The sequence below is a fragment of the Dama dama genome, chromosome 12, assembly GCF_033118175.1.
Source record: "Dama dama isolate Ldn47 chromosome 12, ASM3311817v1, whole genome shotgun sequence".
Lineage (NCBI taxonomy): Eukaryota > Metazoa > Chordata > Mammalia > Artiodactyla > Cervidae > Dama > Dama dama.
In genome coordinates, this window is record NC_083692.1 from 40,686,399 (window position 1) to 40,712,391 (window position 25,993).

A 25,993-nucleotide genomic window follows, 5' to 3' on the forward strand; every position below is an offset into this window, starting at 1 on the left:
GACTGAGTGACTGAACTGAACTGAACTGAATACTTAAACTATTCTAGAATCAATTTTAAGATATAATAAGAATGATCATGGGCTTCCCTAGTTTCTCAGTGGTAAAGAATCCGCCTGCCAATGGAGGAGGTTCAAGAGACTCAGGTTTGATCCCTGGGTCAGGAAGATCCCCTGGAGAAGGAAATGGCAACCCACTCCAGTATTCTTGCCTGGAAAATCCTATGGACAGAGGAGCCTGGCAGGCTACAGTTCATGGAGTCGCAAAACAGTTGAATACAATTTAGCAACTAAATAACAACTGAAACAATAAGAATGACCAGATTTAATAGAGAATCAAAATAGAAATCTAAAACGACCTTTGGACCACCAAGCTATGAGCCACTCATTATGGTCAGTGAAATGCTAGATCAAGCTTGCCTGGCTTATGTGCCCAATTTAGCCAATCTGGCTGGCAAAAGGGATAGAATTGTGCTGACCGGCTGATATTGAGGATAGAGTCATTCCCATCCAAACTACAATGGTGAAACATAGTATGGCTGCCTGGGAGGACAAGCAAACAATCTTTATTCCACTTTCCATTTCTTAGGAAACTATTTTTGAAGTGCTCTTTCCAATAAGCACCTGGACTGAGATGCAAATAAAACTCTTATCCCTGATCAAAATAATTGTATGTAAAGCTTAAACAGAGAAACCGTCAACTGCTAACCTCAGTCCTGTGGTTGTTGAGTAAAATGAATATCTTGCTTTTACAGGGCACTGCATACTTTTCAGAGCATGGTCATCCAAATCATCATACTAACACTCGCATCAGTCTCACACCAGCTCTGAGCAGCCATTGTTACCCCTGTTATAGGCAAGGTTATCTAGGTCAAGGAGGACAACGGAAGAATGGGAGCAAGAACCCAGGCTCTTCTCTCCTAGGCCAGCACCTCTGCACTGATAACCACCAAGGTCTCTAAAAGCACAGCAATGTTGGGAGGAATAGCAGATGAAAGTATTGCATGCTTGAAAGAATAATTGGGCATATCAGTCTTATTCCTTCCCAGTCATTGTCTACCATTCTGAAAAGTCAAAGCATCAGAAATCTACTGCATTAAGTATCTCTTCAATCTGTTAACAGCAGCACACTGGTAGGAACAAACTACTCCTTAGTAATCTCTGTACTTTCATCTGCAAGTCCTAAATCAGGAAAACTGATGAGGCCACTGAAATCATTGTGCTAAGTCACTTTAGTCATGTCTGACTCTTTGTGACCCTGTGGATTGAAGCCCTCCAGGCTCCTCTGTCCATGGGATTCTCCAGGCAAGAATACTGGAGTGGGTTGCCATGCCCTCCTCCAGGGGATCTTCCCAATCCAGGGATCAAACCCATGTCTGTTACATCTCTGCCTTGGCAGGCAGGTTCTTTACCACTTGCACCATCTGGGAAACTGAAATCATTGCTTCATGCTTTAATTCCTTAACCTAAAAGCACATCAATCCTAGTTATCATTCATTCCAAAGTTATTAAGTTTTAAGTAAGCCATGATATATAAAACAAAAGGAAACTATTTATATTTGAGATCATCTTATAGTAGCATAGGGAAGACAACTACTCCTATAAATTACGTTTTGTTTTGTGCTATCATGTTAAAAATAAATCTTATGAGATTCTTATGACAGACAAGAATGAGATTTTTCAGCAATTTTTAAAATGTTCTACAGTTCTGAGATACTGCTCCTAATTTTCTAGTCAATGATTTTTTCTTAATTGCTCTAAAATGGCCTCAGATTTTAAAATGTTATTGATTTTTGTTCTTTCCTCTAATATGCACCTGAACAATAGCCATTTGAACATCTCAGGCAGCAACATCAGACAGCAAAAGGACAAAGGCAGCATTATTTACGGCAAACATTCAGATTGTTCTATAGCCATTAAACTCACTCACTTACTATTCTCCAACCTACCCACAGCCTCCTGCCATAAGGCGGGAGCTGCCATGTGGGCTAAAGGTGAGGAGGGCAACCCTATCCAACTCTCAGGGATGCTGGTTCATCTCCTACATTAATTCATGAACATCTCCCATAGAACCTGTAAAATAAGCAAATGGAAACTCATTTATGGGCTAACATGTCTACGTTAAAACTGTGCCTTTGACTATACTATGTAGAACATGTAATTGCAGAGTAATTACCATCTATGTGTTTGTGTGTTTATATTGAGGATTTAGTAATAATACCTAGTAGGCTATCAAGGCCTCATACCCCTTAAGGTCTTTCCTTGGGTAGGGAAGCACTGTGATAGCCATGGTTTTACTCACAGTCTCCTGCAAAGATAATTCTTAGAAGATTTGCATGACATTCAGCTCTGATTCTGCAGCCAGCATACCTAGTCACACCTGGAGTATCTGTGAAATAATGAGTTAGTTTCCCACTGTGAGGCCTCTTTTATAATTCCAATTTCAGCTGGAAAGTCTTTGAAGAAATGATTGAACCATATCGTCTCCATGAAAGCTGCAAAGATTTAACAACTGCTGAGAAATTAAAGAGAGAAACTCCGTGGAAAATTACAGATGCAGAACTGGAAGCAGTCAAGGAAAAGGTAAGGACTTTTCTTCCTTAATCTTTACTTTGCTATCTAACTAGCTGAAAAGGAAAACAGTAGTTGATTTAAAGATCAAGAAGTAATGTATCTATTATAGAATTTCATTTATTCACGATCTAGGGTTTCTGCATATTTCAAGTCCTTTTTCAATCCTGTTATTGAAAGTGAGGATTTAGAAAACTGCTTTCATTTTTTAGTATAAAATCAAGTTTTTTAAGTTGAAAACAGGCTATTGATACATATTCTGAAGTCTTCTTTCCAATTTAACTTTATAGAAAAGGAGACAGACCCATCAGACTAAAATAATTTCAGTCAATACATATGCAAAGTAAATATAGATTGCTCACAGTTTGACACAATAAAGAATATTAACCTTATAAAATTAGCTAGAAAAACTAACATTGGGATCTGAGAAAATCTGTAACTGGAACAATGAATATGCAAGTTGGATCTGGAACATCTTGTAGGATGGATGTGAAATGGTGAGCTTTTCTAGAGAACCCAGCAAGATGGAAGTTACCTGCCTCTGGGTTGAACTGAATGGAGTTGCAACAGTGAGGATGATGAAGAGGGCAAGGACAGAAGACTAAGGCAGAAGGACTACCATCTGAATTAGATTAGACATTCAAAGAAAAGGGCCTCAAGAAGCTCTAAATTACAAAATTTAAATAAGCCATATTAGGAGCTGAAGTTGGAATAGATTAGAGCAGGAGATATTAAAAGCCTTTCAAATTTAGTAGAAAAAATACTGAGCTAAGAATCATAAACTTTGAGCGACAAAGTGCCTGGTTCTAACAAAAGCTTTTCATATAATTGAACAAATCACTTATCTAAGCCTTGGCTTCTGAAACCAGTGAAATGTAATAATAAATATTATTCTCATCACTGCAAAATAGTTAATGTAGTTATTTTTCCAAATGAGTCTTTTGGTGACTCTTTCATTGAAACCAGTCTCCCGTGCTGGTAAAAATCAAAGAGTTTAAAGAAAGATTAGACTAGGGTATAATCTATGTTCTTAGCATACCAAATTAGTATCAAGATTAGGTTAGGTTTCTTCCACTGCAAACCTGTTCCCCAGCACTGGCCATTCTCATCTTTTTACTGTTATCCATGTTGCTTGCTTGTCTTTTTCTTCTAGAATTTAATAAGCCACTATACTTCAATGGGGTTTCCCAGGTGGCTCAGTGGCAAAGAATCCACCTGCCAAAGCAGGAGACACAGGTTCAATCCCTGGGTCGGGAAGATCCCTTGGAGAAGGAAATGGCAACCCACTCCAGAATTCTTGCCTGGGAAATCCCATGAACAGAGGAGCCTGGCATGCTGCAGTCCATGGGGTCACAAAGAGTTGGACATGACTTAGCAACTTAACAACATAGCACAATGGTCTTATTCTTTATATTTCTAATATTTTCCATGAGTTTCTAAAACACTGTAGGTTTCCAAACCTGAACGAAAAGGTGTTTTTTTTTTTAATGAGGCTTTCCTACTTGTCTATAATTAGAGGAAAAAAGATAAATTCTCATTCATAATTCTGGGAAACTGCCCTCAACAAAATCTGAATGTTGTCCACAGAGTTACCGCCAAGTTCGACTGAACGAACTCTTACAGGAGCACTCAAGAGCTGCTAATCTCATAGTCCTGTAAGTATCATTGCAGACATTTAAGACTGTTACAGAGAAATCTCAGGTACGTGGGTTAATCAACATAAAAGCTCAAAACTATTCAGGTGGAAAGTTAAATTTGGAACATGTGGGAAAATAAATACCATTCTAAGAAATTGGGGCCCACGGGCTTTAGAGGGCTCCATATGGACTTTGCTCCAGACATGTCCCACCGAAAGGGCCTCGACACATGCCCACCTAGAACCCTCATTTTCTGTCTAGACCTCACTCTAGGAACCTGACCCTGGAATTCCCTGCCAATTAAGCCCAGAGTTGGCCAAGGTTCACAGGCCCCTTCCCTAGATAGCTGCTCCTGAGGTGTGGAGTCCATGGCATGTTCTCAAGGCTCCTTACCATGTGGGAAGAAGCCAGGGCAGGAGAAAAAAGAGTGAGCTTTTCCAATTCCATCTTTGTCCTCCACCCCACAAATATTAGGGGTATACCTGCTGGAAATATGAATGCTTATCTAGAGATTCATTGCTAAACATGAAAGCCAGCAATTTCACATTTATACCTCATTATCTAACTCCTAGGTACAAGGGTAAGTATGTCTTCAAGCAAGGTCTACACTGGAAGACTATTCATCTAAGAGATAGACTGGTCTCCTGAGTTGAGTGATAGAGCCCAAGTAGCTATTTCTCCCAAATATAATAAGAGCTTTAAACTATTAGGAAAAATAATTTTCCCCTCAGAAAAACGGGGAAAGGTATTGGTTGATCACATTTTCTATTTAAAGAGTGAAAATCTATTTATGCTTTGCCTCTATTCTAATGGGCTTCCCTGGTGGCTCAGATGGTAAAGAATCTGCCTGCAATGCAGGAGACCCAGGTTTGATCCCTGAATCGGGAATATCCCCTGGAGAAGGGAATGGCAACCCACTACAGTATTCTTGCCTGAAGAATTCCATGGACAGAGGAGTATAGCAGGCTACAGTCCACAGGGTGGCAAAGAGTTGGACATGACTGAGCGACTAACACTTTCACTTTTCACTTCCACACTTTCTATTCTATTACAGTGTCCAAGTCTATGTTTCTGGTTTGTAAATAATTGTATTATCTGAGAAATATCTCAGTTTAACATCTATATTCAAAATAATTTCAGTGCTTTCATTTTGTGGAGGAGGCATATATAAGGTTTAGGCTACTTGTTATTATATAGTTCAGATAGCTAATGATGTTACTGTTGGTACTAATTGTCATGTTTGTTCTTTACTTTTCTTCCATGCTGTCAGGAGCCTTCCAGTGGCAAGAAAAGGATCTATATCAGATTGGTTGTACATGGCTTGGTTGGAAATCCTCACGAAGAACCTCCCTCCTGTCTTACTAGTTAGGGGAAATCACAAAAATGTCCTGACATTTTACTCTTAAAAGATCTTTATCCTTAAAGGATTAGAATACATTTTAATTTAATGGATGAATAATTAGGAAACAAGTTCCAGTACCTTATGTTGTAAATGTGATCTGTGGATATTCAAACCTAGAAGACTATCCTATAGGCTTCCAAGTAAATTCTGCCATTTTCAAATTATTACTTAATAGGAACTATTTTTTTTGATCAGTTTAAGGGGGTGTCAAAGCCAATGCTACCCCTAGAAAAACATCTTGTCAATGCTATTTAAAAACATGAAAATTAAGCAAACATATGCTGGCTTATTATGCCCATGAAAACTCGATTTATCGTAAGCTTTTCCAGGCACACCTAACCTTTGGTTTGCTTCTAGGGCCTGGTAGTGGCCTCAGCCCCACAGCAGTTTCTCATTAAACGCTTATTGACAGACTGATATAGTAACCATGGGTGGTCATCAAAGGAAAAGACCAACTGGGCAGGAAACATGATTATACTTGGTCTTCTGAGAAGCTTACACTCACAAAGAAGATTTGAAAATCAATAACTAAAAACTTTAAGAGGTAACCTGAGTCTCCACAGTGTTTAAAACAGTAACCTAAGTAAGGTAATTTAATGTAACAGATTATATACTGAGAGTGATCTGAGCAATTGCTGATAACATACAGCTTCAATTTGGGGCTGACTGAAAAATATATTAGCTGAAAGAGGAAGCAAAATATATTCTGATTAAAATGCCATATATTCTGTTCTTAATATATAAATTTTAATTGCTTTCCCTACTAAATATTTAGACATTTTATTACTTTGAATATTTTTTCTAATTAAGTGGTTAGCATAGATGAAGTCTTCATAGATATCTAATTGGAAACCAAACATCACACATTTTCAAACTGTCATAAAGAAATATATCCTGAATCATATTTTTAGTTACTTTATATTAATGATTGTAGAGAGTTAAAAGATAATTAAAATTTGATGTAGAAAAATTTGCAAATTTGAAATATATAAGTATTGATTTTTTTTCATTTGTTAGTACTCATACAATACTTAATCACATTAAAAACTACCAAAATTGTTTTCTGATGGACATGTTGATTATTTTTCCCTGACATATTGTGACTGTTTATTGTAACTGATAAAAAATATGAGGGGGAAAAAGTCAACCTGAAATAAAAGCACTCAAATTCATTTTCTCTGGTCTTGTTTTTCCCTTTCAGTCACTAAAATCACACTGCAATGGTGTTATCAGATGTGAGCCTGAAAATTTTAATCAGTTGCCTCACTCATTTGTAGGTTGTTTAAAGTTGGGATTCAAGATTAGGATTTCAAGTCAGACTCTGGCCTCAGAAGGATGACTAGGGAGGGAAAAGGGAAATAGCAAAGCATAAGAAGCAGGATATCTGTATTCCGAATCTGACACCATTGGACTTAACTCAGGCCTGAGTTAACCCTATCTCTTGAGTCCTCTGTACCTGAAATTCAAATGGTTAGATGCTATCCTGGTGACCAGGACAAGGAGCACCCAGCTTTTCATCTGGGCCCTGACACTTCTCAGAAACACTTGAGAGGGTCTCTGGAAACAGTGAGAAGTCATGTGACTCCTATAACAGGAAATTCTGGTTCTTGTTTCTTGGAGAAGCTGTTGCATGTTAGGTCCCGTAGGAAACAGAAAGTTTAGCATGGAGCATGTTTATTAAGGAGTCCTGTTGGAAGGAAGGAGGAGAAAGCAGGAAGGATTAGGGAAAAGTGAGCTGAAATGCAGTCCCAAGGACAGCCTCAGTGACCCCACAGGGAGCTCTGGAGACAGGTGCATTCAGAGTAGTCCCAGGGAGGTCTGAGAGGGCCAGACCTTTATACTCCCACATACATCAGTCACATACATCAGTCACTGAAGGTGGGTGGCCCTAGGAAGGGGTATGAACCTGGACGTGGCAAGTCTCTGCAGCGGAGCCATCCCAAAGGGCTGGACAGTTGAAGTCTGTCTGCTGACAGCACTCCCAGATGCTGAGACCGTTATTATAAACAGGGTCTGAGTGGGGTATCACCATGCCGACTGCAGGGGTCAAATAAAGTAGTGATTAAAAAAAAAACCACTCAGATTGGCCTAAGTTCAAATCTCAGTCTCACCATTTACTACTTGTATTACCTTAAACTAGTTATTTAATTTTTTGAAGGTTATTGATAAGATGGTGACTGGAGGGATAACAAAGGAGAAATTAATGAAGGAGGAGAACATGGACTGAGAGAAAAAGGGATGGGTGATCCTGAGGTCAAGAGCAGGGAAACAGGTTAGGGTAGCAGAAAATTGAAAAGATGGGAGTATGGTCAGCTGCCAGCGGGTTTCTGTAGCCCTCAGTGTCCTGTCCTTGTCCTTTGATTTATCCAACTCTATTTGCCCAACCTCCTACAATCTCTTTGTTCACAATCGGGTTTCTGAGTAAGAAGAAGGTACACATTCATGTTCATTGATGTCCAACTTCCTCTGTCCCCTCATTTTATACATGTGTCTCATCAGCTTCCCTACACTTTCCTCACAATGACTTTTCAAAATCTTCACCACTTTGTCAGTTGATGACCTTGCCACCATCCTACAACATACCCAGGTACCCATAGATATAAAACTTAAGAATAGAAGGAGGAACATACTGGGAACATTGTCTTACAATGCCCTTAATACTCAATTTTAGAACTTTCAGTGGAAGGCTTTAAAAAAGATTATAGATTCCTGAGGGCAATCATAGGCCTACTAAATTAGAATCTATGGGAGAGGGACCAAGGAATCTGTATATTTTGATGATCCACAAGATTTTGGAACTTCTGCTTTAGGCAGACTTCCCTATTACTGTGACGTGACTCCCACTACAGACTGATGCCTCCCAAATTTATATTTCTTTCTTTTTTAAAAAAGATTTTTGATATGGACCACTTTTAAAGTCTTTATTGAATTTGTTACAATACTGCTTCTGTGTTATGTTTTGTTTTTTTAGCTATGAGGTGGGGATCTTAGCTCCCTGACCAGGGATAGAATCCACACCTCCTGCATTGGAAGGCAAACTCTTAAGCACTGGGCCACCAGTGAAGACCTCTAAGTGTATATCTCTAACTCAGAGCTTCCCTAAGTCTCAGATCCAAATATTCTATCACTAATTTGCATGGTATTTCTCTTTGTATTTGGGTGGGGCAAAAAGTTTCTTCGGGTTTTGATCTTTTTGGCCAACCCAGTATGTCCTGCACTGTAAATGCAGGATGACCAGACTTCTGTTAAACCCAACAAAACAAAACACACAAGTAGAGCAAAGGCGTCTATTTCTCTTTCTCCATCGGCTATCAGATCCTCTCTGAAATGACCAAAGAAACACACAAATAGGAAAGTTCTGCATCACAGCAGGAAACCAAGGAAGGAAGCCATGTACATTATACATTTTTAGAAACACAATCAAGCTTGAGTTTGACATGAGATCACTGGAAGCTAGAAAAGGTCAGCTTGCAACCAATGCTCCTGAGAAAAACTCAGTGTCACAGGAAATAATTGCAAGAGACCCTGGGAGGATTCCACTAGCCCCTCCCTACATGTGAAGAGGTAAGAAGCTGAAGAAAGGAGAGAGAGAGTGCAGCACTGGGATGAATACCAAGAAGGGCTGTTGGGAGAAGCCACAAGGTGTATCTGGTGAGCACTCACAGCAGATATGGGTGTTGCAGGAGAGAATCTCATAGGTGTCCTTGAAAGCCACCAGAAAGATATGTGCCAGCCATAGAGGCTGAGCCAGAGACAAAATCAGCCCTCAGTGCACAACTTCTCGTAACACAGAGAAGAAAACTCAGATGGGTAATCCTGTCCTTGGGTCTCGCTGTTGTTAGGATGCTGGGCTCCTAAACTGGCACTGCAAGATGATAGCAATGAGACCTTTAGCTAAAGTTAAATAGGAGGATTGTAATGATAATTAGGTAGTGAGGTGGAGATCACTGTGTCCATCACAGAAGATCGGCACATCTGCTTATTGTCACACTGAGCATCTACAGGCTCCTTGCTGGCTCCCACAATTCACCTGGAGCCAGTCCACCTAGATATTTCCATTTTCTTCCGCAGAGATGCTGGGGACACACTGACATAAGGATGAAATCTGTCTGGATTCCCAAGTGGAGAACAGAATGTTTATAAAAACAAACTACATATTAGATAACTCAGTAAATTCTAAAATGTATAAATAGGAAATATTGTACTTTTATCACAATAAATAAAACTAATCATACCTACAAATATATAAACAACATCAAAAACCTTACTGCAAAAATAAAATTCTAATTATTTCAGGTCAAAAAAGAAAGAAATAGGGCTTCCCTCGTGGCTCAACAGTAAAGAATCCACTTGCCAGTGCAGGAGACACAGGTTCAATCCCTGACCCAGGAAGATCCTGCATGCTGTGGAGCAGCTAAGCCTGGGCATCACAGCTACTGGGCCTGTGCCCTAGAGCCCGGGAGCCACAGCTATGGAAGCCTGCAGGCCTAGAGCCTGTGCTTCACAAGAGAGGTCACGACAGTCAGAAGCCCAAGCACCACAACTCGAAATTGGCCCCCACTTGCTGCAGCTGGAGAAAGCCCAAGCAGCAATGAAAACCCAGCAGAGCCAAAAATAAATAAATCGGCAAAATTTTAAAAAAGAAAGGAATAACACATTTGACTATTTAGCAAAAATGACATTGAGAATTCCACATAACAAAATGTATTTTATGCTGATAAAGCAGGCTTGGAGGTAGATTTACATCCATAAATGGATTTATCAATAAATAAGAAAAATGAAAATTAATGATCCACTCAAGAATTTAGAAACTGTACGAAGTAATTAAAGGAAAGCATGAAGAAGACATTAAGGAAGAAAAGCGGGAAGTAACATTAAAAGCTGAGTTTCTGGAGTCAGAAAGAGAGGAGCTGAGTCTGTTTTCCCTCTTACTAGTAGAAGTCTTACCACCTGGCCTCCTGAAGAACCATTTTCTCCTATGTAACATGAGAATTATTAAAAGATCTGCCTTTGAGGGTTGTTACAAGAAAACGAGACCTTGTGTACTAAAAGCTGAGTACTTTGTGGTAAATACTTAACTGTTCGACATTATTTTTTTAGAACAGAAAATAACAGCACTTGATAAGCTCAAGTGCTGTTTGTTGCTATTGCTAAAAGAAAAAAGAAGGAAAGTCAAAGGATAAAATTTAAATACACAAATTTACAAATGACCAAGGAAATATGGGTACAACTTGGGAGAATGTCCTTTAAAACTCTATCCTGGTAAATTATTAAATTCCAACAAAATATATCAATTATTAGTAAAATACAAATTCCCAAAAGTAATGTATCATGTTTGAATATCTATTTGTAACTGCATAGAATACCTCTAGAAAAATGCATAAGAAACCAGTTAAGGGTTGAATCTGGAGAGGAAAACAAGATTAATGAAGGACAGCTGTGAAAGAGATTTACTTTTTTACTATATACCAATAATAATTATGCAAAAACAATATTTTAAAAATAAAATATGTGAATAGACAAGTTACTAGCTTGTTAGGCTGTGTTTGGTTATTAATTCATGTTTGAAGTGACATATATTGTGAAGGTCATATGAAATAAACTTTTAAAAGTTTTATAAAGTACTCAAAAATATGAGATATTATACCATTATATTTTGTTGCACTTATTTATAACATAAGTAGCTAAAATATCACAGTAGAAGAAGTTGATTCCAGCACACAGCCACTGATAAGTTTACTTTTGTTCCATTTGGTTTTTTTTTTTTTAGATTTTGTTTTTCTAACTTATGACTCTCTCCTGGGTAGAAAAAGTAGTAGAGAAGAGAAATGTTGAATTGAATTTACCACTACTGCCTTGCATATTTTATTTGCTGAGGCTCAGGAATGGACAAATATAATTTTAATAGGTTCTGGAGTTTTATTTCCTGAGCGGAATAAAACTCAGAATTGATATTATGCATAGTAGGATGGGGTAATTATAATAATGTGATTAAGTTTGTATGAACCCATGCATTGCAAGTGCAGTATGCTTTTACCCTTTCAAATACAAAATCCAAATAGGATGCTGTATTAGTTTTCTGTTGCTGCATAATAAATTATCACAAATATATCAGCATAAAACAATACCCATTTATTATCTCACAGTTTCTATGGTTGAGAGTACAGGCACAGCTTAACTGGGTTTTCTGCTCAGGGTTTCACAACTCTGTGGTCAAGGTGTTGGCCAGGGCTGTGTTTTCTTTTTAATTAATTTTTGGTTGTGATGGGTCTTCGTTGCTGCATGCAGGCTTTCTCTAGTTGTGCTGAGTGGGGGCAACTCTTCACTGCGGTGTGCAGGCTTCTTGCCATGGCTTCCCTTGTTGCAAAGCACAGGTTCTAGGCACTTCAGCATCAGTAGTTGTGGCATGCAGGCTTAGTAGTTTTGACTTGTGGGCTCTAAAGCAAGGGCTTGGTAGTTGTGGTGCACAGACTTTGTTGCTCCATGACATGTGGGATCTCCCTAGACCAAGGATTGAACCCATGTCTCCTGCATTGGCAGGTGGATTCTTATCCACTGTACCACCAGACAAGTTCAGGGCTTTGTTCTTATCTGAGGCTCAGGCTCCTCTTCCAAGCTTATGCATTTGCTGGTCAAATTCATTTTCTTGCTGCTATAGAACTCATGGTAGTTTGCTTCTTGAAGGCCAACAGGAGAGGAAACCTCTTACCTCTTGGTCATCTTTCAAAGGGCTTGCCTGCTTAAGTCAGCCCCACCTGGGTCAATCTTCCTTCTAAATTGAAGTTAACTGATCATGAGACTCTAATTACATATTCAAAGTCCCTTCACTTTGCCAAACACATAGGTAACCTAGTCATTGGAGTGGCCATCCCATCATACTCATAAGTCGAGCTCAGATTCAAGGCGACGAGATTTCATAGGATATGAGCATGGAAGGGGCCACCTTACAATTCCAATGACCGCAAATGCTATCTCACATTTCTGAAGAATATATATCAGCTACTAAGACTCAAGCTTGGAATCAGATAAGTTAAAAATGGCCTGTGAAGTATCCAAATAAACAAGCAGTAACTAGCAAAAAAAAAGACAGCAGGGATGGTGCAGCAAAACATCAAAAATGTTTTTTAAAAGAACATACAAGCCTCAAAAACACAGCAGTTTGAGGCTGTAAGTGTAGGAGGCACAGAATCCAGGTACTTCACTAGAGCCTGAGGACATCATCACTTGGTGGGAAGACAGCCTAATGCCTGACAAGTTCAGTTTTGTTTTATGCACTCTGGTTAAGAAAGCAGGAATGTTTACAGTTCAGCCTCAGAAAATTTTCCCTTCATGTAATTGACATTGAAGGATGGCTAAGCTTCAGTTACCTGGAAAATTAATTTACATGGAATGACTGCAGTGAAGCAGGGTGTATGGAGCTCTTGGGTGAAACTTAAAGAGTGTATTTTCAATTTGGGTGGTTCAAGATGAGGAGTGCAGAAGAACTCAGAAGCTGAGGCCAGGGTCCAGGTTATGAGTGCCATCACTTCAGAGAAAGGGACAAGCAGTGAAGCCTGGAGCAAGGAGCTGAGGCTATCCATCTCAGCCTGGAAGATCTCTCGACATAGGGTTGTTCAGAGTCAAAGCTAGGCAGTTAGAGAAAGGCACGGTAACTGCCGAGCTGTGGACTCAGCTGCAGAACCCTGAGGGCCAAAGCCAGGGTTCTGCTCTTATGCAGCCATCTCCCCAAAGGTGGTGGCTTTCCTCAGTTTCCAAGTTCGGTTCAGCTGCTCTTTCGGAGGCCCAAGAGATGAGAAAAAGGAGAGATTTCACCTGTAGGCTTTCCTGTTGTTATTTCCAAAGCAGTTACACACTTAAATTTTCTAATTTTCCTGTTGTACTTCTCCCAACAAAGAAGTGGTAGAAACTTCTCAGGGAAGGTGAGAAGCTCAGAGAAGTAAGCAATAACATGTCTTGAAAGATATTAAACTAATGCAACCAGCATGTTGGAGAGATATGATTACCAGTTCTATAATTTCCTAATGTTCACAGGAACATTTTCAAAATGAGTTCTATTTTTTAAAATATTACTTGTGCACCTTGGAGGTGATGTGTCCCAAACTGATCTTCCTTCCCAAAGATGCTCTTTTAGCACTTTCCCAAATATCAGTAAATGGAAACCCCAGCCTTGTCATAAATCTTGTAGTCATCCTTGTCTTCTCTCCCTTACTTCACATCTGACCCACCAGCAAACTTTACTGACTTCAGAGTACATCCAGAATCAAACCATTTCTCATCATTCCCACTGCCACCTCCTGTTCTGCACTACTTCCATCATCTCTTACCTGGATCACGGAGTAGCCTCCTGCATGGTCTTCCTGCCTCAGGCCTTGATCCTCTTCTGTCTCGTATCAGAATAGCAGCCCAGGCAATCCTGTTCAATGAAATAGGGGATATCACTCCTCTTACCAAAATATTCCAATGGTTTCCCATTTCACTCACTGGAAAAGCCACTGTCCTTACAAAAGCTTCTAAGGTCCTACAACTGCAGCCCTCAGTCCCTGCCTCCGTAACCTCATCTTCTATAATGTCTCTCCTCCCATCACTCTGTTTAGACCACACCAGCCTTCTTACAGGTGAGTTTGCACCTCAGGACCTGAGTGCTTGCTGTGATCTCTGCCTAGAATGCCTTTCTCCCAAATGCCACTTCCTTCAAGGTTGGTTAAATGGCCTCCACCCCCAATCCCACACCTGTGTGCATGCTCAGTTGTGTCTGACTCTGCAACCCCATGTGCTATGACCCACCAGACTCCTCTGCCCATGGGATTATCCCAGGAAGAGTACTGGAATGGGTTGCCATTTCCTCTTCCGGGGGATCTTCCCAACCCAGAGATTGAACCCATGTCTTCTGTGTCTCCGGCATTGGCAGGCGGGTTCTTTACCACTGAGCCACTGGGGAATCCTATACCTGGCAGATAGCATATTCTCACTGAGGCCTTCCTTGGGCACTTTCTCTAAACTGCAAGCCTACACTCCACATCTCACTCTCGTGCTTTGCTATTCTCTTTAACATTCAGCACAATTTATTTTAATTGCTTCTTCTATTTACTGTCAGACTAGTTTTTGTCTGGTCTGTTCTCTGCTCTGTCCTCAAAGTCTAGACCAGTGCCTAGCAAATTGAATATATTCAGAAAGATTTGTTGGAAGGGTGAATTGATGCAAGCACTGAGGGGAATAGGAAGTATTCCCCAGCCACCTCTTTGGAGGTCTGATTTTCAACTCACTGTGGAGCTAAACCCACCAAGCTCAGCCCTATCCCATGCCAGCCATGTACCACATTCCACACCCTCCACTGTGTGTCTCTGAATATGTGGGTCCTGCTGCCTAGAATGTCTCTCCTTGTTTATCTCACTGTTATTTTTATCCTCATTTATTTCACAACCAATGAGTTTGCTGACCATCTGGTATTGTTTCTTTGGTCAATTCAACCAAAATGTGCCAGGCTCTAAAGATATGCAGACACACTGTTCTAAGCTCTTAAAATAACCATCTTCTCTGGTCTCAAAAAGTTTATGGTATAGAAGAGACAAGCAAACAAGCATACAAAATAATTATGGATTATGAAAAATACTGTGAAGGAAATAAAGAGAAAAGCATGACAGAGACTAACAGAAAGGGCAGTACTTACACAGGGTATTTAGGGAGGGAGGGCATCTATGAAAATAGATTTAAGGATGAGAAGATGATGACAGTGCTGAACTTTTATGTGACCCCCTCGGATCCTAGAAAACAATGCTGATTAAGAAATCTCAATATTTTCTTCTCCAAATTCCCCATCCTTTTGTGTTTTAGAAAATAACTAACTGTAATGAGCCATTACTCCCCACAAAGCTTAGATAAGGCTTGCTGTCCACTCTTTCTCATGACTCCCATAAGATTTGTAAATGGCTCCCATTTTTGGTGACAAGGCCTAACCCAGACCATTCCCCTTTTGTTGACACAGTCAGAGATCTCTAACTTTCTTGTCTCATGAATAATTAGCCAAGATTAGAATTATTTGCTCCCCTGAAACCAGCTAAACATTTTCTGTTTCACTGAAGCTTCCTTTGATTGAAAAAAAAAAACAATCCCAACTATAAATGACTCCACCTGTAATTTGTCTGCTCCTCCCTATAAAATCTGGAGAAGGCAATGGCACCCCACTCCAGTACTCTTGCCTGGAGAATGCCATGGACAGAGGAGCCTGGTAGGCTGCAGTCCATGGGATCGCTAAGAGTCGGACACGACTGAGCAAATTTACTTTCATGTTTCACTTTCGTGCATTGGAGAAGGAAATGGCAACCCACTCCAGTGTTCTTGCCTGGAGAATCCCAGGGACGGGGGAGCCTGGTGGGCTGCCTTCTATGGGGTCGCACAGAGTCGGACACGACTGAAGTGACTTAGCAGCAGCAGCAGCCCTATAAAATCTAGTGCAATCCCCCTGCTGAGACATGCTGCAGTAGGCTAAATAAGGGCCCTACAAGGTATTCATGTCCTAATCCCTGAAATCTATGTATATCTTACCTTTGACAGAAAAAGGGCTTTTGCAAAAGTTGTTAATGAGCTTGAGTGAGACAGTGATCCGGATTATCTGGTTGGACCCTAAGTAGAATCATAAGTATCCTTGTAGGAGGGTTGCAGAAGGAGACAACTGTAGATAAAAGAGAAGGCAGCCATATGATAGAAGCAGAGTCAGAGAAAAAATACTACATCACTGGTTTTGAAGACAGAGGAAGGGACCATGAGACAAGGAACTCAGTTCTAGATGTGGGTAAAAGGAAGGGATCAGTTTCACACGGACTTTCCATAGGCATCACAGTCCTGCCAACAACTTGATTTTAGCCATGTTAAGATTCAATTCAGATTTCTGGCCTGCAGAACTATAATAGAATAGCTTCCTATTCTTTAAAGCCACCAGTTTTGCAATGGTCTGTTATAGCAACGACAGCAAACTTTTTTTTTTTTTCATTTATTTTTATTAGTTGGAAGCTAATCACTTTACAATACCGCAGTGGGTCTTGTCATACATTGACATGAATCAGCCATGGATTTACATGTATTCCCTATCCCGATCCCCCTCCCACCTCCCTCTCTACCCAATCCCTCTAGGTCTTCCCAGTGCACCAGGCCCGAGCACTTGTCTCATGCATCCAACCTGGGCTGGTGATCTGTTTCACTATAGATAATATACATGTTTCGATGCTGTTCTCTCAAAACATCCCACCCTCGCCTTCTCCCACAGAGTTCAAAAGTCTGTTCTGTACATCTGTGTCTCTTTTTCTGTTTTGCATATAGGGTTATCGTTACCATCTTTCTAAATTCCATATATATGTGTTAGTATGCTGTAATGTTCTTTATATTTCTGGCTTACTTCACTCTGTATAATGGGCTCCAGTTTCATCCATCTCACTAGAACTGATTCAAATGAATACTTTTTAATGGCTGAGTAGTATTCCATGGTGTATATGTACCACAGCTTCCTTATCCATTCGTCTGCTGATGGGCATCTAGGTTGCTTCCATGTCCTGGCTATTATAAACAGTGCTGCGATGAACATTGGGGTACATGTGTCTTTCAGATCTGGTTTCCTCGGTGTGTATGCCCAGAAGTGGGATTGCTGGGTCATATGGCAGTTCTATTTCCAGTTTTTTAAGAAATCTCCACACTGTTCTCCATAGTGGCTGTACTAGTTTGCATTCCCACCAGCAGTGTAAGAGGGTTCCCTTTTCTCCACACCCTCTCCAGCATTTATTGCCTATAGACTTTTGGATAGCAGCCATCCTGACTGGCATGTAATGGTACCTCATTGTGGGTTTGATTTGCATTTCTCTGATGATGAGTGATGTTGAGCATCTTTTCATGTGTTTGTTAGCCATCTGTACTTCTTCTTTGGAGAAATGTCTGTTTAGTTCTTTGGCCCATTTTTTGATTGGGTCATTTATTCTTCTGGAGTTGAGCTGCAGGAGTTGCTTGTATATTTTTGAGATTAATCCTTTGTCTGTTGCTTCGTTTGCTATTATTTTCTCCCAATCTGAGGGCTGTCTTTTCACCTTGCTTATAGTTTCCTTTGTTGTGCAAAAGCTTTTAAGTTTCATTAGGTCATATTTGTTTATTTTTGCTTTTATTTCCAATATTCTGGGAGGTGGGTCATAGAGGATCTTGCTGTGATTTATGTCGGAGAGTGTTTTGCCTATGTTCTCCTCTAGGAGTTTTATAGTTTCTGGTCTTACATTTAGATCTTTAATCCATTTTGAGTTTATTTTTGTGTATGGTGTTAGAAAGTGTTCTAGTTTCATTCTTTTACAAGTGGTTGACCAGTTTTCCCAGCACCCCTTGTTAAAAAGGTTTTCTTTTTTCCATTGTATATTCTTGCCTCCTTTGTCGAAGATAAGGTGTCCATAGCTTCGTGGATTTATCTCTGGGCTTTCTATTCTGTTCCATTGATCTATATTTCTGTCTTTGTGCCAGTACCATACTGTCTTGATGACTGTGGCTTTGTAGTAGAGTCTGAAGTCAGGCAGGTTGATTCCTCCAGTTCCATTCTTCTTTCTCAAGATTACTTTGGCTATTCAAGGTTTTTTGTATTTCCATACAAATTGAGAAATTATTTGTTCTAGTTCTGTGAAAAATACCATTGGTAGCTTAATAGGGATTGCATTGAATCTATAGACTGCTTTGGGTAGAATAGCCATTTTCACAATATTGATTCTTCCAATCCATGAACACGGTATATTTCTCCATCTGTTTGTGTCCTCTTTGATTTCTTTCATCAGTGTTTTATAGTTTTCTGTGTATAGGTCTTTTGTTTCTTTAGGTAGATATACTCCTAAGTATTTTATTCTTTTTGTTGCAGTGGTGAATGGTATTGTTTCCTTAATTTCTCTTTCTGTTTTCTCATTGTTAGTGTATAGGAATGCAAGGGATTTCTGTGTGTTAATTTTATATCCTGCAACTTTACTATATTTGTTGATTAGCTCTAGTAATTTTCTGGTAGAGTCTTTAGGGTTTTCTATGTAGAGGATCATGTCATCTGCAAACAGCGAGAGTTTCACTTCTTCTTTTCCTATCTGGATTCCTTTTACTTCTTTTTCTGCTCTGATTGCTGTGGCCAAAACTTCCAACACTATGTTGAATAGTAGTGGTGAGAGTGGGCACCCTTGTCTTGTTCCTGATTTCAGGGGACATGCTTTCAATTTTTCACCATTGAGGGTGATGCTTGCTGTGGGTTTGTCATATATAGCTTTTATTATGTTAAGGTATGTTCCTTCTATTCCTGCTTTCTGGAGAGTTTTAATCATAAATGAGTGTTGAATCTTGTCAAAGGCTTTCTCTGCATCTATTGAGATAATCATATGGTTTTTATCTTTCAATTTGTTAATGTGGTGTATTACATTGATTGATTTGCAGATATTAAAGAATCCTTGCATTCCTGGGATAAAGCCCACTTGGTCATGGTGTATGATTTTTTTAATATGTTGTTGGATTCTGTTTGCTAGAATTTTGTTAAGGATTTTTGCATCTATGTTCATCAGTGATATTGGCCTGTAGTTTTCTTTTTTTGTGGCATCTTTGTCTGGTTTTGGAATTAGGGTGATGGTGGCCTCATAGAATGAGTTTGGAAGCTTACCTTCTTCTGCAATTTTCTGGAAGAGTTTGAGTAAGATAGGTGTTAGCTCTTCTCTAAATTTTTGGTAGAATTCAGCTGTGAAGCCATCTGGTCCTGGGCTTTTGTTTGCTGGAAGATTTCTGATTACAGTTTCGATTTCCTTGCTTGTGATGGGTCTGTTAAGATCTTCTATTTCTTCCTGGTTCATTTTTGGAAAGTTATACTTTTCTAAGAATTTGTCCATTTCTTGCAAGTTGTCCATTTTATTGGCATATAGCTGCTGGCAGTAGTCTCTTATGATCCTTTGTATTTCAGTGTTGTCTGTTGTGATCTCTCCATTTTCATTTCTAATTTTGTTAATTTGGTTCTTCTCCCTTTGTTTCTTAATGAATCTTGCTAATGGTTTATCAATTTTATTTATTTTTTCAAAAAACCAGCTTTTAGTTTTGTTGATTTTTGCTATGGTCTCTTTAGTTTCTTTTGCATTTATTTCTGCCCTAATTTTTAAGATTTCCTTCCATCTACTAACCCTGGGGTTCTTTATTTCTTCCTTCTCTAGTTGCTTTAGGTGTAGAGTTAGGTTATTTATTTGACTTTTTTCTTGTTTCTTGAGGTAGGCCTGTAATGCTATGAACTTTCCCCTTAGCACTGCTTTTACAGTGTCCCATGTTTTGGGTTGTTGTGTTTTCATTTTCATTCATTTCTATGCATATTTTGATTTCTTTTTTGATTTCTTCTATGATTTGTTGGTTATTCAGAAGCGTGTTATTTGGCCTCCGTATGTTTGAATTTTTAACAATTTTTTTTTCTGTAATTGAGATCTAATCTTACTGCACTGTGGTCAGAAAAGATGACTGGAATGATTTCAATTTTTTTGGATTTACCAAGACTAGATTTATGGCCCAGGATGTGATCTATTCTGGAGAAGGTTCCTTGTGCACTTGAGAAAAAGGTGAAGTTGATTGTTTTGGGGTGAAATGTCCTATAGATATCAATTAGGTCTAGCTGGTCCATTATGTCATTTAAAGTTTGTGTTTCCTTGTTAATTTTCTGTTTAGTTGATCTATCCATAGTTGTGAGTGGGGTATTAATGTCTCCCACTATTATTGTGTTACTATTAATTTCCTCTTTCATACTCGTTAGCATTTGCGTTACATATTGTGGTGCTCCTATGTTGGGTGCATATATATTTATAATTGTTATATCTTCTTCTTGGATTGATCCTTTGATCATTATGTAGTGTCCTTCTTTGTCTCTTTTCACAGCCTTTATTTGAAAGTCTATTTTATCTGATATGAGTATTGCGACTCCTGCTTTCTTTTGTTCTCCGTTTGCGTGTAATATTTTTTTCCAGCCCTTCACTTTTAGTCTGTATGTGTCTCTTGTTTTGAGATGGGTCTCTTGTAGACAGCATATATAGGGGTCTTGTTTTTGTATCCATTCAGCCAGTCTTTGTCATTTGGTTGGGGCATTCAACCCATTTACATTTAAGGTAATTATTGATAGGTATGGTCCCATTGCCATTTACTTTGCTGTTTTAGGTTCACGGTTATACATCCTTTCTGTGTTTCCTGTCTAGAGAAGATCCTTTAGCATTTGTTGAAGAGCTGGTTTGGTGGTGCTGAATTCTCTCAGCTTTTGCTTATCTGTAAAGCTTTTGAATTCTCCTTCATATCTGAATGAGATCCTTGCTGGGTACAGTAATCTAGGTTGTAGGTTATTCTCTTTCATTACTTTAAGTATGTCCTGCCATTCCCTTCTGGCCTGGAGGGTTTCTATTGATAGATCAGCTGTTATCCTTATGGGAATCCCTTTGTGTGTTATTTGTTGTTTTTCCCTTGCTGCTTTTAATACTTGTTCTTTGTGTTTGATCTTTGTTAATTTGATTAATATGTGTCTTGGGGTGTTTCGCTTTCGGTTTATCCTATTTGGGACTCTCTGGGTTTCTTGGACTTGGGTGGCTATTTTGTCCCCATTTTAGGGAAGTTTTCAGCTATTATCTCCTCGAGTATTTTCTCATGGCCTTTCTTTTTGTCTTCTTCTTCTGGGACTCCTATGATTCGAATGTTGGGGTGTTTCACATTGTCCCAGAGGTCCCTGAGGTTGTCCTTTTTTCTTTTTTCCTCTCTGCTTCATTTATTTCCACCATTTTATCTTCTACCTCACTTATCCTATCTTCTGTCTCCGTTATTATACTCTTGGTTCCCTCCAGAGTGTTTTTGATCTCATTTATTGCATTATTCATTTTTAATTGACTCTTTTATTTCTTCTAGGTCCTTATTAAACATTTCTTGCATCTTCTCAATCTTTGTCTCCAGGCTATTTATCTGTAACTCCATTTTGTTTTCAAGATTTTGGATCATTTTTATTATCATTATTCTAAATTCTTTTTCAGGTAGATTCCCTATCTCCTCTTTTGTTTGACTTGGTGGGCATTTTTCATGTTCCTTTACCTGTTGGGTATTTCTCTGCCTTTTCATCTTGTTTAGATTGCTGTGCCTGGAGTGGGCTTTCTGTATTCTGGAGGTCTGTGGTTCCTTTTTATTGTGGAGGTTTCACCCAGTGGGTGGGGTTGGATGATTGCTTGTCAAGGTTTCCTGGTTAGGGAAGCTTGCGTCAGTGTTCTGGTGCATGGAACTGGATTTCTTCTCTCTGGAGTGCAATGGAGTGCCCAGTAATGAGTTTTGAGATGGGTCTATGTGTTATGTGTGATTTTGGGCAGCCTGTGAGTTGACGCTCAGGGCTATGTTCCTGTGTTGCTGGAGAATTTGCGTGGTATGTCTTGCTCTGAAATTTACTGGCTCTTGGGTGGTGGTTGGTTTCAGTGTAGGTATGGAGGCTTTTGGATGGTCTCTTATTACTTAATGTTCCTTGTAGTCGAGTTTTCTGGTGTTCTCAGGTTTGGGGGTTAAGTCTCCTGCCTCTGGATTTCAGTTTTATTCTTCCAGTAGTCTCAAGACTTCTCCAACTATACAGCACTGATAATAAAACTTCTAGGTTAATGGAGAAAAGATTCTCCACTGTGAGGGACACCCAGAGAAGTTCACAGAGTTACATGAAAAAGAGGAGAGGGAGGAGGGAGACAGAGATGAGCAGGAGGAGAAAAGGGGGGACTCACGAGGAGAGAGACAGATCTACACAGTTGTCTGTTCCCAAAGTGTTCTCCGTAGCCCAGACACCCACAAAGACTCACATAATTGGATTGGGAAGAGAAGGGGAAAGGAGGAAATAGAGGTGATCTGAGGGAGAAAACGGAGAGTCAAAAGTGGAAGAGAGTAATCATCACACTCCTGAGTAAAAATGGGAACTGAATATTGGATTCTTAAATGTCCAAAATTTATATCACATACTGAAAAACAAAGATTAAAAATCTAGAGTAGAGGTTAGACTCTTAAAAATACAATATTAAAGAGAAAAACAAAAACAAAAAAAATTTTAGAAATATATATGAAATTCAGTTTAAAAATAGGGCTTTTCTCTTTTTTTTTGCAGGGTTATACTGAAATGAAAATGAAAATTAAGGAGTAGTAGAGGAGTAATAGAGGACTTTAAAAGAAAATAAGAGAAAAAGGAAAAAAAAGAAAAAAGAAAAAAAAAACAAGAAAAAAATTTTTTTCCTAATTAAAAAAATCATAAAAGTATATGAAAATGAAAGTTAAGGAGTAATGTGGGAGTAATAGGGAATTTTTAAAGAAAATAAAAGAGAAGAAAATAAAAAAGAAAAGAAAAGAAAAAATTTTTTTTTTTTTTTTAAAAAAGGTAAAAATATATCTAGGAATTTCTCTGGAGCTGTTGCAGTCAGTGTGGGTTCAGTTCAGTTTCAGATAGCTCCTCGTTCCAGCTTACACTTCTCTATATCTATAGGCCCCTTCTGGTGTAGTCGGTGTTATCTACAAGGATTTTAATCTGTTGCACCGGTCCCTTCTGAAGCGGTTCCCTTTGTTTATTTGGCTTCTGTTTGCCGGTCTCTTCAGTGCCTAATTTCCGTCCTGACACAGGGGGGTGGAGGTGGTCTCTTGTTCAGGTTTGCTAGTTCCGTCGCACTGCGGGGAGCGGGGGGCGCTGATTTCCCAGTCTACGCTGCTCAGGCTCCCGGCTGCTCTATATGGAGCGGGCCCTGCCTTGCGTGCGGTTCCAGTTTTTGGGTACTCCACAAAAGCGCAGACTCGGTTGCGCCTGCATTTTGTGCCTTCCCCAGCCCGAGCAGCTCAGGCAGCCAGGAGCTTGACGGGCGCACTCTCCCCGGGTGCGGTGCGCCTTTTCCCCCTGCGGTCCCAGCCTCAGTTTCCGCCCGCGCCAGTCGGGTGCGTGTGCCCTGTGTCTAGCCGCGACCCTCCTGGCGGATGTCGACCATCCAGAATCTCAGGAAGTCTTTGGTTAGAAACTGGAGGCCTGTTTGCAGTGCAGTAGGGGATGCTGTCTCTGGGGCCCAGCCTGCCCCTTTTCCCTCCCCCTTGCCTCCTGCCTCTGGCAGGTCTGGGCCGGTCCGCAGCCGGCTAGCTCAGACCCTTTGTTCTGCGAACAGCCGGCAGTGTGTTCAGGCCGCTTAATTTTCTCTCTCTCTTTTGCTATCCCACAGTTTAAGCTGGTTTCTCACAAAAGCTCCCTCCGATTGCCCTCAGGGCACTCAGGCCCGGTCCTTACCCTAAGCAATGCCGCCCGCTCCTCTCTGTTCCGCCCCCACTTGCTGGTGGTGGATGTGGGCGTCTGGGGTACTTTTCTCCTGGGAGTTGCTTTTAGGCACGTAATCTGTGGGTTTTATTTATTTTCCTCCCAGTTAGGTTGCCCTCCGAGATTCGAAAACTTCCCCCAGACTAGCCAGTGCGAGGGTTTCCTGGTGTTTGGAAACTTCCTCTATTAAGACTCCCTTCCCAGGAAAGGTCTGCGTCCCTAGCTCTTTTGTCTCTCTTTTTATCTTTTATATTTTGTCCTACCTCCTTTCGAAGACAGTGGGCTGCTTTTCTGGGCGCCTGATGTCCTCAGCTAGCGATCAGAAGTTATTTTGTGAAGTTTGCTCTGCGTTGAATTGTTCTTTTGATAAATTTGTAGGGGAGAAAGTGGTCTCCCCGTCCTATTCCTCCGCCATCTTGGCTCCTTCCCGACAGCAAACTTAATGTATACTCCAATCTTCAGATCTGAGGGTTTTCCCTATTGCAATAGCCTGAATAAAATCCATCTCCTCACTGATTCATTATTTTGTCTTTGACAGTGCTAACCATAAGAAGAGCAGGAAGCAGAACACTCCTGGCAGAGTGACCAACATGGACAAAGGTCCTTAGACAAAAGAGAAGCTGCTGTGTTCTAGAGCCTATGAGATGAAAGTGACTCAAGTTGAAGCTGCATGTTAAGAGTCTGATTAGGGCTTCCCTGATACCTCAGTGGTAAAGAATCTGCCTGCCCATGCAGGAGACACACATTTGATTCCTGATTCAGGAAGATCCCACATGCCATGGAGCAACAAAGTTCACGCGCCACAACTACTGAGCCTGTACTCCAGAGCCCAGCCGCCACAACTGCTGAAGATCACGTGCCCTAGAGCCCATGCATTGCAAGACAGAAGTCACCACAATGAGAAACCTTGGTACCACAACTAGAGATTAGCCCCCAATCCCTGCAACTAGAGAACAGTCTGCACAGCAATGAAGACCCAGCACAGCCAAAAGTAAATAAATAAATAATTTTTTTTTTAAAGAGTCTGAATATAAAGGGCTCTGGGTAATGGTAGGGAATTTGGATTTCATTATATTTGTGATGAGAAGCTTTTAGATTTTGAGCATTAAAAAGCAGACACAGAAAGATCACTTAATATTTCTAGTAAAAGATGTTGGTGGGCCCCAGGATGTGAGAAGAATTTAGATACAGCATTAGGTGAATCAGATCCTATCTCTGGAAGGGTTGAAATATGAAACAGAGTTCAGTCAAGTTGGAAAAATTTGAGGAGTGTTTACCAAAGGGGTATTTATAAAGGTTTTGCAAGATACAGGAAACCAAAACCACACAGGGGAGTACAGTACCTTGAAGCTTATAACAGTGGTAGGCCTGAAGGGAAAGGGAGAGAAAGCAGTTTCCAGAGCCTGGAGAAAGGGCAGCCATGACAAGAGCAGCCATCTTTAGTGGAGTGACACAGTCACCCAGAGGGAACTCTGACCCTTACCCTCCCCTCTACCTCTGACCTCCTGCTGGGGTTCTCTATTGCCAAACCCAAATGCAAGCCCGCCGGACAGCAAGAGAGCTCATTGATGAAGTCCCTACAGGTCAGCCTCCCCAGGCAGAAAGCAGGACAGAGAGGGATAAGACTGGATACAGAAGGAATAAAGAAAGATACATAGTAGAGACCTGAAAATTAGCCCAATTCATTGAAAGAAAGGGCTTCCCTGGTGGTTCAGTGGTAAAGAACCCACCTGCTAATGCAGGAGACGTGGGCTTGATCCCTAGGTCAGGAAGATCCCCTGGAGGAGGAAATGGCAACCCACTCCAGTATTTTTGCCTGGAAAATTCCATGGACAGATGAGCCTGGCAGGCTACAGTCTATGGAGTCTCAAAAAGACTGGGATCTGACTTAGTGATTAAACATTAAAAGAAAATGTGGGGACCTGAATTTTCTACATTATTTCCTTACTACTCAGTTTCACCTACCCAATGCCAATAGGCACATAAACAGTGAACTTCCACCCTTCTGTCTTTTTTTTGAACGTGTACAACCGCTCTTTTGTCCTAAAGGCAATCAGGAAAGACAGCAATTAGAACACTTGTGAGTACTAA

General features: G+C 40.2%; 1 protein-coding gene across 3 annotated transcripts in view; it reads left to right on the plus strand.

The window, feature by feature from the left end:
* The window catches only part of SLC12A1 (solute carrier family 12 member 1), an 86,008-nt gene extending 80,255 nt beyond the window's left edge, over positions 1 to 5,753 (plus strand). For all 3 annotated transcript variants that reach the window (XM_061157082.1, XM_061157081.1, XM_061157080.1), the window contains exons 24-26: positions 2,445 to 2,580; positions 4,156 to 4,223; positions 5,476 to 5,753. In XM_061157082.1, the coding sequence (XP_061013065.1) occupies positions 2,445 to 2,580; positions 4,156 to 4,223; positions 5,476 to 5,611 (340 nt within the window). In that variant the 3' untranslated portion in view covers positions 5,612 to 5,753. The remainder of the gene's footprint in view (positions 1 to 2,444; positions 2,581 to 4,155; positions 4,224 to 5,475) is intronic.
* The last annotated feature ends 20,240 nt before the right edge of the window (positions 5,754 to 25,993 follow it).